General features: G+C 40.6%; 1 protein-coding gene across 1 annotated transcript in view; it reads left to right on the plus strand.

The window, feature by feature from the left end:
- Nucleotides 1-18,689, plus strand: part of sema3h (sema domain, immunoglobulin domain (Ig), short basic domain, secreted, (semaphorin) 3H) — a 52,634-nt gene that overhangs the window by 31,116 nt on the left and 2,829 nt on the right. The window contains exons 9-18 of the mRNA XM_035657195.1: nucleotides 8,751-8,820; nucleotides 13,409-13,553; nucleotides 13,788-13,877; nucleotides 14,137-14,266; nucleotides 14,366-14,454; nucleotides 15,398-15,442; nucleotides 16,081-16,238; nucleotides 16,883-16,944; nucleotides 17,489-17,631; nucleotides 17,789-18,161. Coding sequence (XP_035513088.1) covers nucleotides 8,751-8,820; nucleotides 13,409-13,553; nucleotides 13,788-13,877; nucleotides 14,137-14,266; nucleotides 14,366-14,454; nucleotides 15,398-15,442; nucleotides 16,081-16,238; nucleotides 16,883-16,944; nucleotides 17,489-17,631; nucleotides 17,789-18,161 — 1,305 coding nt within the window. The remainder of the gene's footprint in view (nucleotides 1-8,750; nucleotides 8,821-13,408; nucleotides 13,554-13,787; nucleotides 13,878-14,136; nucleotides 14,267-14,365; nucleotides 14,455-15,397; nucleotides 15,443-16,080; nucleotides 16,239-16,882; nucleotides 16,945-17,488; nucleotides 17,632-17,788; nucleotides 18,162-18,689) is intronic.

Here is an 18,689-nt window from a genome sequence, read left to right on the forward strand (position 1 = left end):
CACACACAAAACCACAAACCCTTATACAGGAGATGAACCCATCAGGTTAAGAATGCTGTCAGTGTTGTGTTTATGCCATGCTTAACCACCTAGAAACACTACAAATCCCATAAACCGCTGACAGTCTGCGGGTCCTTCATAGCAGCAGGACAGTGGATACCACCTGGACGTGTGTGAGTGTATGTGGGTTAAAAGTTTACAGTAATTGAATTTTGCTGACATTTTGAGGGTGCTGAGTTACAAAAAACAAGAAGGAAATCAATCAACTGAGTTCAAATGAAACCTTGAAAGGTATCAAGGCGTGCAAGTGTGTGCCTGTGTGTTCACAAAATATGGCACAAAAAGCAGCAGTGTTTGGGTTCACATCTTGTCTGCTGTGACACTTGCTGTTTTCACAGGTGAAAAGGATTTAGTACCGTTTGGGACAAATCCCTCTTAAACTGCCCAAATAATACAGTAGATAAATACTGCCGATAATAATGAAGCCAATACTGTTATATGTTACAGTAGGCACAGAAAAATAATGTTGTCTTTGTCTTTTAATCTGGAGGATTTGTAAATAGTTTATTCATCTCTCTCTCTTTAAGTGTATTTTTGTAGTTGCAGACATGATCAAGTTTTGGGACTAACTCACTATTGGCTTTGTTCTGAACAGAGCATCTGGCCCGTGATAGCCATATGGACTGACTCATGACAAAGGATTGCTTTTATTTTATTGTTCAGTTGTTGTTGTGCCTGAAGTTTTAGAGGCTGCTTTCACGTCCATAAGCCTCACTGTTAGTGTGTCTTGCTCTTGTTGTCAGTGTCACTTGTTGTGGAAATATATAAGTCGAGCCTCATTGAACCACAATTATTCAAAAACCAAACAGTGGAATGGAAGTGGTTTGTGGAAGACAGACGTTTTTCCTGCTGCCTATTCAAGCTGAAATAACTCAGAGTCCCGCTCACAGGAAAGGATTCACTGCTGTTGTCCCTGTTGTGGTTGTTGTTGTTATGGGGGGAGAGTCATGTTATGAGGTTTTGGAGCTGGAGACAAACCGCCATCTGTGGCCGGACCCAGTGTCATGACACCAGAGACACTGAGGTATTTTCAGGCATTTTCACCATCTATTTCTGTCTGTCTTAAAAGTTCCAGACATAAGACAGCACCCATATTCTTCTCACTACATCACCCGCTAATGCTGGAAAGGAAAAGATGGAGGAAGATGAAAACAGGAAAGTATACAGGAAAAAGAAAGAGTATTTATGTTTGGAAGGATGTCACTGGAGCAGTCTGGGACTGTACTGACACGAGTGCTACATCTGAATAAATATGATACAATATAATGTGGAGGGAAGATGAAGAACATGAAGACTGTCCTCTTCACAATAACTCAGTATAATGAAGTAAAGTCTGTGAAGGCCAGAGAGAAAGGATTTGCCAGATAAATTGAAACATGTGTAAAGAAAAGAGGGAGCCTTGAGGATGAAGGAAAGATGAGAAAGAAGAAGGTTACAGATTGTTTGGATGCGAATACAGCCATGAATGAGTTGGTAAATACAAATGTGATAAATATACCTGTAAATAAATTTGAAATGCTACAACAAATAAACCAACCTCAGTGTGTTTCAACACAGCAAAAAACACCCATCTCACCAAGCCATATATTTTCAGAAAACCGAATTATTTAAGATTACAACTTGCTGGCAAATAAAATCGGTCATTAAGATGAAATAATTTTACCTGGGACTTGGCTTTAAGGCTTTTGTACCATTGAAGCTCATTTTCTCTGTGCTGACTGATTCAGTGATCAGTCTTAATATGTGTTGTTTGAAGAATATTAAAGGCATAACCAGAAGATGTTTGTATAAAAAACACATGGAATTTTATTTTAATGAAAAAAAAAGGTGGAATCAGTTTTTTTTTAAATAATTGACACTCTTGTTGTTCAGTGGCAGTGATGTTTGATAATGTTCACATATGTCTTGTTCGTCTTGGAAAAAATGCCCTTTGTTGCACTCTGTTGATCCTGCGACCATGATGGTACTTACATGATGGTACTTACTTCTCAGAAATGTCACACGTGTGACATTTCTGAAGTAATGGACCACATTCTTTAATCGAAACCACTTTTGTTTTACTCCAAAACTGAACCTTTCTTTGTGATGATTGTACCATCTTTGCGGCACTATAGAATAATAGAGAGAGACCAAAAAAGAGAGCAGGACCAGGAGCTAATGTTTTAGTCCATATTACACGACTGAGCCACCAGGACGCCCAACCCTGTCAGATTAATCTGACAAATGCTTTTCCACTATTTACTGCTTAATTACCTCATCAACAAAAACACTTTCTGTTTAAAGTCGGTATGAAAACATGTTTTGTGATACTGAGCAGAATTAATCATGTTTTGACGCCTCCATTGAGCCTTTCTAATCCATCATAGTTTGTGTGAAAATACTTGGTTGGAAGCCCAGTTTATCAAAAGGGGGAACAGAGGAGATAAATAGAAGGGAGGGAGGAAAGAAGATGAGTAGAAGCTGCTGTTAAAATGTTATTGCTCCAACACTGTGAACGAAAAGGTGGTAAAGGAGAGGGAGAAGAGCCAATTAGGTAGAGGAAATAAATTTGGTTTCAGGGAAGGAAAAGAAAAGAAAGTGAGAAACAGAGGATGAGGTAGGTGATGAAGAAAAGGATGGTGGAGAGGGATGGTCCTCAGGAGGAAATTAAAAAGGAAAAATTAGGAGAATATATCAGGTGTGGCTGGTATTTAAAAGTTATTTAAGACTTCTAAAGTGGAAATTGCCACTGCCTCCCCTCTGCCACTGGTTTCCTATTCCCCTTGAGCTAACGGTGGAATGAAAGTGACACAAGGGAAGTCACATTTTCACTATATAAAGAAGAATAAGATGGCCAATTAGTTCAGAAATCTAGAAGGGTAGGCATGAACAGAGCACGTTTTGAATCTAAGAAAGGTCCTCACTGATAATCGGCAGTATTCTCCACAGTGTAGAAAATTAGCTTAAGTGCTGATGATGGAGGAGGTGAAATAAAAAAAATGGTGCAATGGATAGAAAGAAGGTGAGGAGAAGGACAAAACCAGAGGGAAGGGGTGGTGATATTCATGTACCAGGAAATACTACAGACAGACAAAGGGCATTTTTCCTCAAAGGACATGGAGGGAATGAGTGAGGTGAAGTGAAGCTAAAAGGGTGTGAGGGCTGATGGGGTATGAGAGAAGGAAGGGAATGAGGTTAATGGGGAAGGATGGAGCAGATAGTGAGGTGCAGAGTGAGGGGAGGGAGGAGGAGGGAGGAATACACAACAAGGAGGAGGTGTGGTGGAAATGTGAAAATGAGAGGCAGAGGGCAGAAGTTATGGATTTTTACAAATTTTACTTTGTAAAGCAGAATATGAAACTTTTCAAAAGTTATAGCCTGCTTAATGTAAATGATTGGTTTTGTGCCATATTATTGCTGGCTGGATTCCCAGCCTTTAAAAGGTATTTAAGGAAGATATTTCAGATAATATTTGTTGTCTATGTGGATGTAAGAGTCCTTCCAAAATGCTACATATAATATGTTCATTAATATGATTAAGATTTGGTCAGTAAACAAAAAGGCATCCAGACAAGGAAATAAAATAAAATAAAGTCATTCATTGCCACCTTGGTAAGAGAAGCGGTCTTCCAAATGGATATCTCAGTCTGGACATAAATGTTAAAATTGAAAGAGACATCAAGATGGGGATAACCGCAGTGGCTGGAGGGGGGGTGTGCCACAGAGAAAGGTGGAGCTGAAGGAATAGGGCCAATAGCTGAAGGGGTTAAAGAACCAGACAAGATGGAGGCAGGGCTATTATTGGCAAATGACTGTAAGATGGCGAGGAGGAAATAAAGGCAGGGAGTGTGGTCAGGAAGATGACAAAGGGGGGAGGAGGGAGGAGGTGGATATTGGCATTCAGGGTGGCTGGACAGGGAGGGAGGGAAAGAGGGAAGAGCAAAGAAATGAGGAGGAGAGTGGTGTTCGCCTGGGGGGCAATGGCCAGACAATTAGGAGGAGGAGGAGGAGGAGGAAGATAGGGGCTGCTGCTGCAGGTCTGCGGGCTAGACAAGACTATCTAGCCTCAGGGGAGCACCGCCGCTTTTTGTTTAGAGAAGAAGACACAAGAACAATCCTCCGGAGAAAAATAGGCCAGACAGACAGATGGACGTGGAGATGGAGGGATGGAGAGATAGCGGGAGGGAGGGATAGAGACTGGGAAGGGACGGCATTAGTGAGAAACAAAGAGAATGAGAGACGCCCAGAGGTATCACGGGACGTCCAGGTGGATTTGAGCAGAAAGGGAGGGGTCGGGGGAGGATGAGCACCTGATGAACAGATAAAGAGACAGAGAGAAAAGGAGGGAAGAAGATTGAAAGGGAGACAAAGAAAATCAGCTCAGAACGAGGGATTACTGTTAGTATAAGATGGTGGCCAGCTGTCTGACAGAGAAAGAGAAAGAAGATGTGGTTAAAAGATTAAAAAAGGGGACAAAGGGAAAGAAGACATGAAGATGTTTCCTATGACTGCAAGATGATTAAAACGCTCTCTTTTACATGTTTTATTACATCTGCACTCCTTTCTTACCTGGTCAGATTTTGTAGGAAGAAGCTGATTGATCTCAAATTTCCTGCACTCAGTGTTTGTGATGAATGTGTGTGTGTTTTGCTTTTCCTCCCCTGTAAAAGATTAATGACATTAAAGTCACTACACTTTAATAAATCAAACAGACGAGAGAGGTGTAGAAGCGAGGTGGAACGGCACTAAATCAGTCAGGATTTAAACTTGTCACACAGCGATAAGAGCGAATTTTTGCCAAGCTGAGCTGTAAATAACTTTTTCAGACTTCTTCAAAGTCTGAAAAGACAAATGTTGTTCTGGCTGCGTCTTCCAAAGTTTAACTATGTTTTCATGAAGCTGAATGCACAGTGAGGTGCTGAGAAGAAAGAGAGACTGACTAACTTTCAAGCAGAAGGCAGGGATTCAGAGTTTTTCCCTACAGTGTTTCACCAAAGTTTGTATAGAGTTTTAGGCTGTACTTTTTCAACACTGAACTGAGTATATATTACCTTTAACACAGGCTTTAAAACACAACACTTTGTTATACACAGTAAAATTGGATTTCTCTTTCTTTTCCCAGCAAGTGGTTTGCAGGTTTTTACTTGGTTTTGGAGTATTATAAGACTGTTGATTGGTCGGTTGGTCCAACTTGTTCCAGACTGAAATATTTCTAAACTATTGAATGGATTGTAGTACAGACAATTATGGTGCCCACAGGATGAAACATCTGGCGCCTCTAGCTGGTCGAAGTTTTCCCTTATCCAGCAAAATATCTCGACAAGTGCTAGAAGGATTACCATGAAAAAGACATTCATGTCCCCCTCAGGATGAATTGTATTGACTTTGATGATCCTTTAACGTTTCATTTAGTTCTATTTTCTTTTCATCAGGTCAGTATTTCTGTACGACTTTGGTTTATAATCAGATAACTGAAAAACTAAGGACGTTCCCATCAATCCCAAACTAAGATTGTTAACATGGTAAACATTATATGTGCCAAACATCAGCGTTATCACTGTGAGTAGATTAGCATCCTTAGACAAGACAGTGTGCCACGACTTTTGTGTCTGTTCTGGAGTAACCATTAAAGCTTCTTATTTTACCTAGTTAAGTTAAGTTACTTAAGCTATCACTAAAATGGCTTGATTTAATAGTTTTGTTGATTTTGTTGTAAGTTGTTCTGCACAAAAGCAACTTTATGTGACCTAAAAACCAAATTTAACCCAATTTGAACCTGTGTGTCTAGATGTCTTTTGATCTGCAAATGACCAAATCAGGGCTTATTTTACCTTTGTCTTAGGTGGCCTAGGTCCCAGTTTACTGTAACAAGTATCTGTATAAACTATCTTGTTTTCGTCTTCACCTCTTCACATAAAGGTTTATTTACCATTCCACAGCCCTAACATGCGTCCTGCAGGCGGCGACGAGGCCATATATGGCTCTGACCACCTCTCTGGATGTGGGCTGGATGATTAGAGGTTTATTGCCTATTTGGGTACACTTACATATGAATTCTAACTATTTATCTGATCACAATCCGATCACCTGCTAAACATGTTCCGACCAGGTTTAAAGGGAGTCTATCCTTTATCTGTACTGAAATGGCTTCCACCAGGCTGCCATAAAACTCAGCTGTACAGGTTGAGATGTAAATCTTCTGATGCCCTTCTTTTGACTCTGGCTCATCCCTTCCTTGGAAAAAAACTTTGAACTGCGTTGGATGAAAGAGTTCACCCAACAGCACATATATCATCCAGAGTAATAAAGTAAAACTGACATTAAAAAAAAACTTTGAGGCACGTAGAAGGGGAGAGAAAAAAGAAAATGGAGAGATGATAAAGGTTTTGATTAATGAAAGGAGCTGAAGAGAGAGGGGCATTCTTTGGATGATGTGAGCAGAAAAGAAAACTAGCTAGATGTGATAAGAAAAGTGGACAGGAGGTGGAAAAAAAAAGATGGAGGGATGATATACTGTATGAGTAAAATATGGTAAGGAGCGATAGAGGACAGAAACAGAAGTAAGAGCTCAAATGAGACATCTGCATTGTAAATTTAAAAGCAGGAAGAGGGAAAAAAAGGAAGCACTAAAAAAACTTAATAATGAAGGAGTGATATATTAAATAAGGGAGTGAGCAATGTGTACGCTGCAGGCTGCAGACTACCCACAGTCCTCTCTGCTCTGCCCTGAGGGGCTTACTCATTGTGTGTGTCTATACAGTGTGTGTGTGTGTTCATGTGTATGCTTTGGTCCCTGCAGTTATACATTTGTGTGTGTGTGTAGGTGTGTGTAGGCGCATGCATGTGGACATACTTTATTTCTCTTTGTTAGACGTGTATGTGCTTCAGAATCTGTCACTGCGTGTGGCAAGCGTTTGTGTGACTTTGTGTGTGTGTGTGTGTGTGTGTGTGTGTGTGTGTGATGAGATGAGATTAGACTTCCTGCAGGGCTGTAGTTCCACGGAGGCCACCTGAAGCAGCAGGAACGACGGGAATGTGGGAACAGTGATACGCTTCGCTGTCTCTGATACCGCAACAACATCTCTGCCTCATCGTGGGAAGAAGAAATGAGAGGAGAGTAGAATAAAGGCAGCGACACGTAGAGCTCATCCAAAACATCCTTTTCCAACCTTTATTGCTGCAAACTTTTTGTATGTCAACATCAACCTGAGTACTTTCCGAGTAAAGCCTTTTTAAAGAGTTTCTCAGACTTTTGTCCCACCGTACGCTGGGAGCCGAGTCATGTATTTATAGATTATCGCAGCATGCCGCACACGAAACAAAGGGCTCTGTTCTCTACTGATGTGATATGATGATAAAAAACATTCCCAACTCTTATCTGAGACAAAGGTCGCAAAACAAAAAAACCTTTGATTTATTGTTATTTAAATAAACTGTGAAAATATAGTCCTCGCCTGTGCTGTGACAGTAGACAACTGAATTATACAACGATGAGCAACACTGGAAGTCTGATTAACTGTGATGAACATTTCAACACCGTTCATCAGTGCTGTTTTTAAACATAAGAACTCAGCTCAGAGTTGGAGAGTTAGAAGTATAAAATGTGGACGTGTGCTGTGATTCGACCAATCAGCGGGATTTGTGAGGATGACTTTATGACTGTGTCAACTGGACTGCAATGAAAGGAATCAGGAATGCTGCACCAGACTGTGGAGCTTTCTCTCAGTTACATATGTTCAAACATTAATTCATTTTGTTTGTTTGTGAGTTTGTAAATTAGAGACAGTCTTGGTCTCCTGACTCCCGCCATCTGTTTGTTTGTTTTTCTGTCAGTGTGTTCATTAATATTTTCATCTATTTATGACATGCTTCATTTCCACTGTAATCTGGCATTTTAAAATTACAGTGATTAGGAGTGAGTCTACCAACATTAACAAAAACATGTTTCATTTTGATGGACTAGCTTTGTGTGATGGTTTTGAGTCAATTCGCTTTGGCCAGAGCTGTAGTTGATTGACTCTGACCAGGTCCAGGATGTTGCTATTGTACCAAGTTTGTCATTTATTTTAAAAGCTACGATGCAAACATCAAACAGTTTGTGTTTGATATATCTAAGGCCAATCAGTATGATTTCTTAACTGCTACAACACCATTTCAAAATCCATAATTTCTTCAACTCCAGCGTTTGGAACCAGTGGTGTCTGAGATATCAGGTTTATAAGGCAGACAGATGGAGAGGGCTAAAATCCACACTCCACCTGATTGCGCTGCGTGAGGGACGGTAGTCAGCACAACACCGACGTGAGAAAGATGTATCATATGTTGTGATCCGCTGTGTTTGAAATGAGGAGTGAAGACTGAGGTGTGGTGTTAGTGTGAGCGTGACAGCAGGTGTTGTTCTCCTGTGGCGGACCCGGCGCTCAGCTCTCCCACTGTGGCTGGTTATTAATGGCTACAGTTTCATTACAAGCAGCCAGTCAGCCATGCTGCCAGCATGCCCGATGCTATTAGTCACACAGTCAGACTGATTGATGCACACAGACATACACACATACAGTTTACACAAACCTGTGCAACACTAATCAAAACTTCTCGAGTAGTTCAGACACTGATATGATTTTTTACTCTGGCTCAACTCGTGTTTTACCTCTTTGTCTCCTTCTTCTCCTTTTCCTCATCTCTCTCTCCTTTTCCTTGTTTTCTCAATCCAGAGGACATCTTTATCCTCCATGGGAAAGACAAGAAGAACCCTCTCATCTACGGCCTGTTTACCACTTCAAGGTATGTACCTCTGTAAAGCAGAGAATGGGATGGGAAAATACTGTAGTGGCTATAAATGGTACTTTGTAAACTGTGAAAATGCCAGTATGGTGCAGGGTGGGAGGCCCTGGGAGTGTCTTGAATTTCCACTGGGTGGAGTTTTCTTTCCTACAGAGATTGTTCATAGTGAAAAAAATGAATTAAGTCATTGGTATTGATTAACAAGCCCTGCATATATAGGCTTAGCAGCTCTTCTTCTTCTGCTTCTTCTGCTTCTTATGTGGAGTTTTATGGCGGTTGGCATCCGTAAGCGTCGCCTTACCACAAACTACTGGATTTTAACAGTTTTACACTGCAAGTTATTTACAGCATCCACCCAAAGTGATTCCATTCATGACATTGTCCATTTTATAACCAAGAGCTAGTCTGAAATAGTGCAGATCCTTCCCTCAGTATGTCTTCAGCATCCAAGAACACTCCTAGCAGCGTCCAGCACCATTTTAATCCTTTCTGATTCTCAAAAGCACAATTTATGACCATGGCAATGAGTGCCAAAAATATTTTTTTTGTCCATGCAGATATTCTGGTCAGCTCCATTCTTTTTCTGCTCCTGTTCACTTTGCAGTAACACCATTTCACTGTCGCCGCTCTCTTAAGCAGCTTCAGTGTATGTTCCACATCTTCTGACTCCTCTACATGCTGCAGTCCATACTCCTGACAGTGGAAACATCTTTCATATGGCCTCACCTTGTATCACACATAGTCAAGATTCACTTTTTCCAGCAACTCCCCGTCAAACGTCAAGCACATTGAATTACTTTCCAAGTTCGCACTCCGACTCCTGCTCCTGACTCCATTTCTTGTCCCGACATCTCCCTCCGCTGCTCTGTTCTACATTACATTACAGTACAGCAAAAAAAGAATTACAAAGTAGAGTACTTAACCCCCAACAGTTTCAGATGAGCTACTAGGAGCCTTAAAGATGTAAATGTGATGAACATTTATACTACATGAATTATTCTGAATATGATTTCCTGAAAATAAAGAGTCATGATTAACAAAAAATAAACAAATGAAAAAGACGAAAAAGATTTTTTGTTACTAATTCACTTTTAAATAAAATCAAACTTTGCACAATTCGTTCTTCTGTGGACCTTTAAGTGTTTAAAAGTTTAAAGGAAATGCAATATCTAAAAACCATGTAATATCACAGCAGTAAATTAAACTACACGTGTAGTGACAGTGGAGGCAATTGTGAGGTTTTAGTTTAGTTTAGTAGTTTAGTTAGTTAACAGAAAGACGGATCATTCATTTAAAAGTAAACATGCCATTTTGACAGACAGACATTGAGAAAGTAATAGTTTATATACAATATATAGAAACAGCGTTTGTGAATTACATATGAAACAGGTGTAAAATAGCTACATTTAATTTGGTCTTCAAACACTGAACCAATCAGCTACCACATTGTCCTGTATTATGTTTCGTAGTGATGGGATTCAAACACAGCCGATCTGTGACATGATGTGAATTACATTACATTTATTTGCTCTATGTCACACTGTAATGTGTCACACTGTAATGTGAAGCGTCACAGAGGCCGCAGGGCAGGGTCCTTCGTCCAGCATCACACTGTGACTCATGAATGAAACACATTCATTCATGTTAACAAAATGGGGCTCATATGACCCTTCATCATCATTTCATCATTTCATTGTCATCATCAGTGGTGCTCGGACTGTGACACAGTCACTAGCATGTGTGTGTATGCGTAGGAAGGGAGAGGCTAGAGTTTATATCATATTTTCCTCACACAAAAACACAGACACTCCTCAACATGATGGTTTATGGAAATATGGCAACATTCAGTCAGAAGCTACTGTAGCTGTGAAGTCTTTCTATTGCCTGGATTCCCTGTTTTCCATGTATTTTCTTTTTAATCATTGAGATGTCTTTAAAGAGACTATAAACAAACTCTGAGGTTTTGAGAAATTGAGAAAAAATAAATAGAACATGAAGACAAATACAATTTTCATGTTAAACTTTATTAAAAGCCATTACAAAACATGGAAAATATGAAGCAGCGCTGAGATGGGTTTGATTAGAGCCCATAGACCAATATGCTTTCTGTTAGTTTCTGCAAAATAGTAATTTGCTCGCATCTTGGTAAGAGAAGGTAATAACAGAGAGGGAGAGAAAAACATTTTTTTCTGCTCTTTCTGGAAGAAAATACGACAGAAGGCAGACAGACACTTAAAGACTGACAGATGGATAGGAAAAAGACTGATATTCAGGGAGACAGGCTCTCATTAAGACTGCCTCTCTGAAAGACAGATAACAGGTGAACAAATACAATACTCAGACTGAAAAGGAAGCACTGGCAGGGAAAAAATGAGGGGAAAAATAAATTGAGGAAAAGCCAGAACAAATGAGCAAGTGAGTTAAAATCTAAAAAAGCCTGCAGTTTCTAATTTTCTCCAAACGTACTGACGGCACCACATGTTCTGGGAATAGCCCAGTTCCTGAGGCAGACGCCAGAGCTCTACAGTAGCAGCAGAAGTATGACAACATTTGGCGTGGCGGAGCAGGGAGTTGGTCTGTTTTTGGGTTTTGGAAAGTGTCTGGAATCTCAGCGGGGAATGGATAGAAATCCAAGGCATCACCCAGGGTGGGGTCCCAACCACAGAACTGCAGAGTGCAGAAAGGTCATTTCATCTGAATGGAAACTTCTCTCCCTGCTACACTCATGATCGCACACACAGACGTTTTTGTGCCCTGTGATGAAGTCAAGAGCGTACGCTGAGGATGTGTCCTCGGTTATTTGTTTTCCATTTGATTATTTCTTAATTTAATTGGAATTTAATTTAACTGTTGTTTATTCATTAGTTGTTTTGCTCGTTAGTTTCATTAATTCACACTATCATTCATATTTATGTTCACTTGGTAACTTATTTGCTTATTCATTCATTTATACCTTCCTTTATTTGTTTGTCTGGGCATTTCATCTAAGATCGCAGACATAATTGGTCAAATAATTACAAAATGTGATGAATTTACTCTGGTTAGTCTGACGAGGGTTATGGCAGGAATTTCTTTGGAATAGTTTAAGCTCCTTCTGTCCACATGTGTGGATTCTTGCGTGTCACACGTTATCTCAGATGCCAGACACTAGTGATAATATTTCTACAACAAAATGAAACATGTTGCTGCAGTTTTCAGCTGTTTTCTGATTCATTTTGAGATTGGTAAAATTGGAACTAGAAAATACGTAGGGTTGCACAATAATGATCAGGGCTGATAAATGACTGACCAATAATAGTAAATGTGTATCATTATAAATTACCCCACTAATTGGATGACAGCCGATAAATTATCGGCCCATAATAATAATTTGTTTTAAATAATTAATTAATTTTGATTTCTTATGCAAAATGATTCTCTATGAAATGAGGCTCTATGAAAGTCAGTGTTTTGTGAGAATGTTGGCATGCTGACATTAGCATTTTAAACTGCTGTGGAGCCTCACAGAACCGCTAGCATGACTTTTGTCTTGTGAAGTATTTTGAAGATAATAGATCAGGGGGAAACCAACTGATACATTGATAAGAAAGTCTTCCTAGTCAACACTGATCAAACTAGGATCTCAATAAATTACAGAAAACAGCCAACCCCATTTCTCCCTTGTTGTTCCCGTCTTCCAAAAATTGTGATAAATGTAATATTCTATTCCTCCTTTTGCTGGAGACCCTGACCATTCAAGCAAACTCGCTGAATTTGCTTTTTTTTTAGTTAAACCATAAAAATTTGGACCCACTGGTATATGTATGTATTGTATAACAAACCTTTTTTCATTGGATTTTGGAATTGACCTATTTATATTTTAATTATAATTTTCTTCAAATTATAAAAACCATTGATCTGGATTCTGCTTCATAGAAGTCTGCTGAAATTGATTCTTGTATGATCTCTTTAATTTGTGATATCGCAAATTCAGCTGCCTCGCAAGCTAAGGAAGGATGATTCTTTAGCGGTGCGGTTTTATGCTCAGGTTGAATAAAAGTGCCATTGAGTCACACAAAGGGACTCTGTACCAACTGAGAGAGAAAATAGAGCTTCCATCCAGAGACAGATTAGACTAAACATACTGTATGTGTCAGAGATGCAAGCTGAAGGAAACCACCATGATACATCACAACACAGTGTTTTCTTGCAACTCTGCCCATTATACTCTGGAATCTTTAACTCACATACACTCAGCCAAAATCCTAACCATGATCTTAACTACAGTGGATGGGATGTGTTGCGGTCGGGACTGGCGTGCTGAAAGCAGCGCATTCATCCAGGCTGAACTTTGGTTTGGAGTACATTCAGTGAATTGATGCGTTCAAGCTGAAAAGCCACAATGACTTACAGCTCTTCATGCAGTACATCACTTTCTTACTTAATTTACTGCTTTAAGACTATTGCAACTCATCAAGTGAAATCATCAAAGACACACTCAGATTATGTTTTTATTCATGCACGCTGGAGGAATAACGGATGGAAAGATCATTTGAGTCTGACTGTGATGAATGACAGTTCTCCTTCTTTCTGCCTGGTCTATCCTCAGTGATATCCTGAATGGATCAGCAGTGTGCGTTTACCGAATGGAGGACGTGGTTAGGGCTTTCAAGGGAAACTTCCTGCATAAGGAGGGACCTCAGTATAAGTGGGCAGAGTTCACAGGCAAGGTGCCCTACCCCAGACCCGGAACTGTAAGTTAATACTCTCTCCTTTGTTCATTCAATTGGTAATCGTCTTAGCGAACTAGTGAGTTGACTGTTTGTAGTCATACAGAAGTAAACACGTTGATAGCTACGCTCTTTATATTGGGACAAAGCCAGACAATTCAACAAAATAAGGCACCATAATTTCATTCCAGTATGAGTTTTTTTTTAAGTTAAATTACGCCACAAACATTCATATTTATTTCTTCCTCTTCCTCTCAGTGTCCCAGCAGTACCTATGGAAGTTACAGCTCGACCAGAGAGTATCCTGACGACGTCATCTTCTTCAGCAGGACTCACCCGCTGCTGCAGGTTCAGCTGATATTTCACATTATTAAATTACACAGATCTAATTTAATTTGATTGTGGGGTCAAGCAACCTTTCTCTGTTTTTGTCCAAATTCTTAAATGAAATTGAGAAATGAAATAAGCCACATAAACAGTCCACATCAAAGGGACACAAAACCTTCGTCAGTGACGAATGTGAATGAACAAATACTCAATAAAATAAATCTGTCTAATATTTCATGTGTAATTTATTGCATTTTCTGATTATGAAATTCTGTTTTAGGAAAATGTCCTGCCTCTGGGAGAGCGCCCCCTCCTGGTCAGAGTGGGTGTTCACTACAAGTTCAGCAAACTGCTGGTGGACAGAGTGGAGGCTGTCGATGGCACCTACGACGTGCTATTCATCGGCACAGGTAGAGTGTGTGCTGTGGACCTTCCCCTGTAGGTTGCTGTTTTAACCCCAATGTGCAGGTTTTTTCACTATAAAGTGTTTGTTCTGTTTTTTTCTGCAGACTCAGGCCTCGTGCTGAAGGCCATCCATCTGCCCAGAGAACATGGTCAGAGTCAGGAGGTCACTCTGGAGCAGCTGCAGGTCTTTCAGGTACAACAATCTGTTCCTGTACAAAACATAATGTCATCTCCATACCAAGGGTTTTGCATGTTTCAGACCATTTGTTATAAACATGACTACTGTGTACTTTGCATTACAGCTAATCATTTCTGCTGCCTTTCATGCAGCCATTGGTTTCCATCCATTTCCCTTTTATTTTAAATATCAAACATTTTTTGATCTAAAAGTTACAGTGTTGTCTCCTTTTATATCTTGTGCAAATGAATGGAAACCAATGGCTCTGGACATTATCAGCAATAATGTAAAGCATGCATGAGTTTTGTATTTAAGAAGATACTACTGGCAAAAACACTATGCTCCTTTAAAGGCGAGCGTATTACACACATTGCACATGATGTAATAAACACTTTCATCCAAAGCTTGTATCTGTACCAAGGCTCTAAACACATTTAGCACACAAGTACTACAGCTGCACGTAGTTATCATGTTAGACAACCAGTCCAATATTAATTCCACTGAGGCCCAAATACAAAATGCAAGAAAAACTACACTCACTGATGTGGTTGAGATATCTTTGAAAATGACCAGGCCGTGTTTTTTTTTCTGCTCTCTATTGTAAAGTATGTGCTTTGTGAAACTCTTTTAATGAGATATGGAAACATATCTGATTACCAGACTATGAGATCAGTTCTCTGAATTATTTAAAACTGTTGTTGTGGTTTTCAGCCTCACCCAAAGATTTTCAAACAAAAGCCTTATTTTTTCTTTAGTAATCGATTCATTATGTGTTGACCCTGTTTTTTAAGCCTATCTATCTCTCTATCTATCTATCATCTAGCTATCTACACTACTACTTATCATCATCTATCTAATCCTATCTATCTATCTCTATCTAGTCCTATCTATCTCTATCTATCCTATTTCTGTTTGAGTGCGACAGTTCTCCCAGTTTTCTTTTCTCCTCTTTCCACAGCACAAATCACCAGTGACAGCCATTGACACTCCCTCAAAGAAAAAGGTAACAGCTGAGAGAGAGAGAGAAACAGAACTCACTTGCAAACTTCCAACTTCCCCTACACACACACCCACACACACACACAGCACACAACAATACAACTCAGCAACATCACACGTTATCACTATCTTCTCCACCTTGTATCTCCAAAGGACAGCTTCATCACGCAGTTGCTATGTACCTTACCTCATTCAGGAGCAGTAATGAAGAGATTCCTACACACACATCACACCACGACCGACAAAATACTCTTGCATTTATAAAATAGTCTGTGTTTCATGAAAAAAAAGTTTTAGGGCCTCACTTACACAACCAGACACACGACATACACAGCATCCAAGATATAATAAGCAAGCATCAACCTATGCTTCTCACACACCACCACCACAGCACACACACACACTCACACGCACTGACATCGTTGCACTGTGAGTAAGATGTGTGACTCAGAGTGAAGATGATTCTGGTTTAGCTGTTGATTGTCAATGTGTCTCTCTGTTTCACGGGAGCAAACTGAATGCCCTCTTTCTCTCTCGGCTTTTCCTCATTTATCCCTTTCCCACTTCGTCTTTCTCTTTCCTACTTCCACTCCATTTCTATTTCTATCTTTCATCCCCCCCCCTCCTTTCCTCCATCTCCAGCAGTGGTTGTTTGTGGGCTCCAGGGAGGGTGTGTCCCAGCTGGGCCTGTACCAGTGTGAGCTGTACGGTCAGGCCTGCGCTGAGTGCTGCCTGGCCAGAGATCCATACTGCACCTGGGATGGACACGCCTGCAGCCCCTACATGCCCACCGTGCGCAGGTAGGAACACCAAATTAGATCTGCTCATCCAAACAACACTAATCTGACAAGCTGAATATTTTTTTCTGTCAACTCTGAATAGCAAAGGACAAACACATGGAATCGATCTTCTCAAATCAGATTTAAACCACATTTGTTGATAGTTTGAAATGTGACTCACATTACATCTGAACTCAGATTCTTTCTGATTAAATTTTAAGCATTTTTTCCACTCGAACAACACTTGGTTCCATTACAGAGTATGACAAATGGACATATTTCCATGAAATGTGCCAATTATAATGTTTTGGTGACATTCAGACCTTTCCTGTGGTGCCATCATCATCACTATTAGCCATCATTTCTACTTTCCACACACAAAATCCAATAAGCAAAAGGCAGACTTGCTTGAAATGTGCTGAGCAAATTGATGCTCCCAAGTGGATTCATGCTTTTTTATTTCATCGCCCCAGGGCTTTTCCTATAGAGCCACAAACTTATAACAATAAACTACATTGTTTGGTCCCACTTTCATTCAAATAAAACTGTTAATATATTGTTTGTTACATCAAACACTTCACATTTCATGGTGTAATGAGCGTTGCAGGCTTTCGTGCGACTAGGTTGTAACTGTTTACTGTAATTTCATGTTTTTTTCTCTGCAGGAGGAACGCTCGTCACTTAGGAGAGGACGAAGATCCACTAACTCAGTGTGTCAGACAGGGAGGTGAGGAGCTAATTTACTGTAAAGTGTTGGTTCATTCTTATAAACACAGTCAACGTGGTGTAACCTTTGGCAGGCAAACACTTGAGCTTTAACTATTTAAAACAAACAACTTAATATTACTGTTAATGTCATACATATGTTTTGAATCTATTGAACATGCAATTTTTATCCTCATTGTCTTATATACGAATAGTATATGGTTTAAGGTTTGGTACACATATAAATACAGATGGAACATGAATGCAGGATATGCAAAGTAACAGCATTCAAGACAATTTTTCTTTATTTTTATTAAGTATGTGATTGAATATGTGATGAGGGAGCTTTACATTCAGATAATGAAAAACTCCACAAATGAGTGAAACACACTGAAAATATATGCAAAGTAAATATATTTTAATGGGCAAAAGTATTAAATCAGTAATAAACTGATGAAAAAAGAGAGGAGAGCAACAGCAATGGAAACAATTCTCTCCACAAAATAGAGTTAAAATTGAACATAAATCTGATGTCTAACCCGTCACATCTCCTTGATTTCATTCAGCCGGGCTGCAGGTGGAGGCGGAGCAGAGGGTGATGATGGTTGCCGAGGGCAACAGCACCTACCTGGAGTGTCTGCCCCGATCCAGACACGCTGCCGTTACCTGGTACAAACAGGCTGGAGAGAACAGTCCTGAACTAAACCAGGTACACACACACATCAACAATCCCCCCATCTCTAATTTATGGACATTACCCAGACTACCAAATATAGACACAAGTACTCAGTCGGTATTCATCTGATCTCTCTTTCTTTCTCTCTCTCTCCTCTCTAATCTCCGTCTCTCTATCTCTCTCTCTGTAGGTGGTAACAGGTGACCAGCTGGTAGTGATCGAGCGAGGTGTCCTGATTCGTCAAGCTGAGCTGTCTCACGGCGGCGTCTACCACTGCCAGGTGGAGGAGCACGGCTACCACTGGACCGCCGTCACCGTCCGCCTCGCCGTCTGGAGCCCCTCGGCCAACCGCCTCCTCGCTGCCTGGTCTGGCTCGTCCTATCAGAGCGCAGGAACCCAGCCCTGGTACGAGGACGTGATGGCACTGATTCACCCAGGAAACCTCGGCCAGCACTGCCGGGCACTGGGTTACCGCCCCCCGCGCAACCACCGTCGCCACGGTGACATCATGGTGGAGCCAAACAAGGAGAAAGAGAAGGGGGAGAGGCACAAGCACGGGGGAGGAAGAGGAGGAGGAGGAGAGAGGAAGAGCCGCGGGGAGGAAGAGCAGGAGCAACAGCAGCAGAGGGCACCAAGGAGGCGCTTGAATGGTCGTGGAACCAAGAGGGCGAAATTGTCCAGTGATTAAACACACCACATACACACCCCACCAATTATGTTAATGTCCACCCGACTAAGACGCAGCACCAGCGTACACACACCTGCACACCACACCCACACTTAATCGTTAAGTTATATCCACTGAGACAGATATATACCTGTATGTGACAGAAGACTACGAATGTGCATGCACCTTAATGCCCCAGCAAACCAAAAAAAAGGCATCCGCTTATCCAATTATAGTGACAAACTTTCAAACTAAAGGCTACACACAAAGCAACTGAAGTATGCTACCAGGAGGATGTGAAGCAGCAGAGACTGTTGCACCTGGACAAAAGACTTGTGAATAAAGAAAGCAAAAGTAGAAATACCTTAGAATTGCATAGCATGTTGAATGAAGGAGAACTGCATGTCAGATCGCTCCAGTTAAA

The sequence above is a fragment of the Morone saxatilis genome, unplaced genomic scaffold (genome assembly GCF_004916995.1).
Source record: "Morone saxatilis isolate NCDOM2014 unplaced genomic scaffold, NCSU_SB_2.0 Contig15, whole genome shotgun sequence".
NCBI classification, from domain to species: Eukaryota; Metazoa; Chordata; class Actinopteri; family Moronidae; genus Morone; species Morone saxatilis.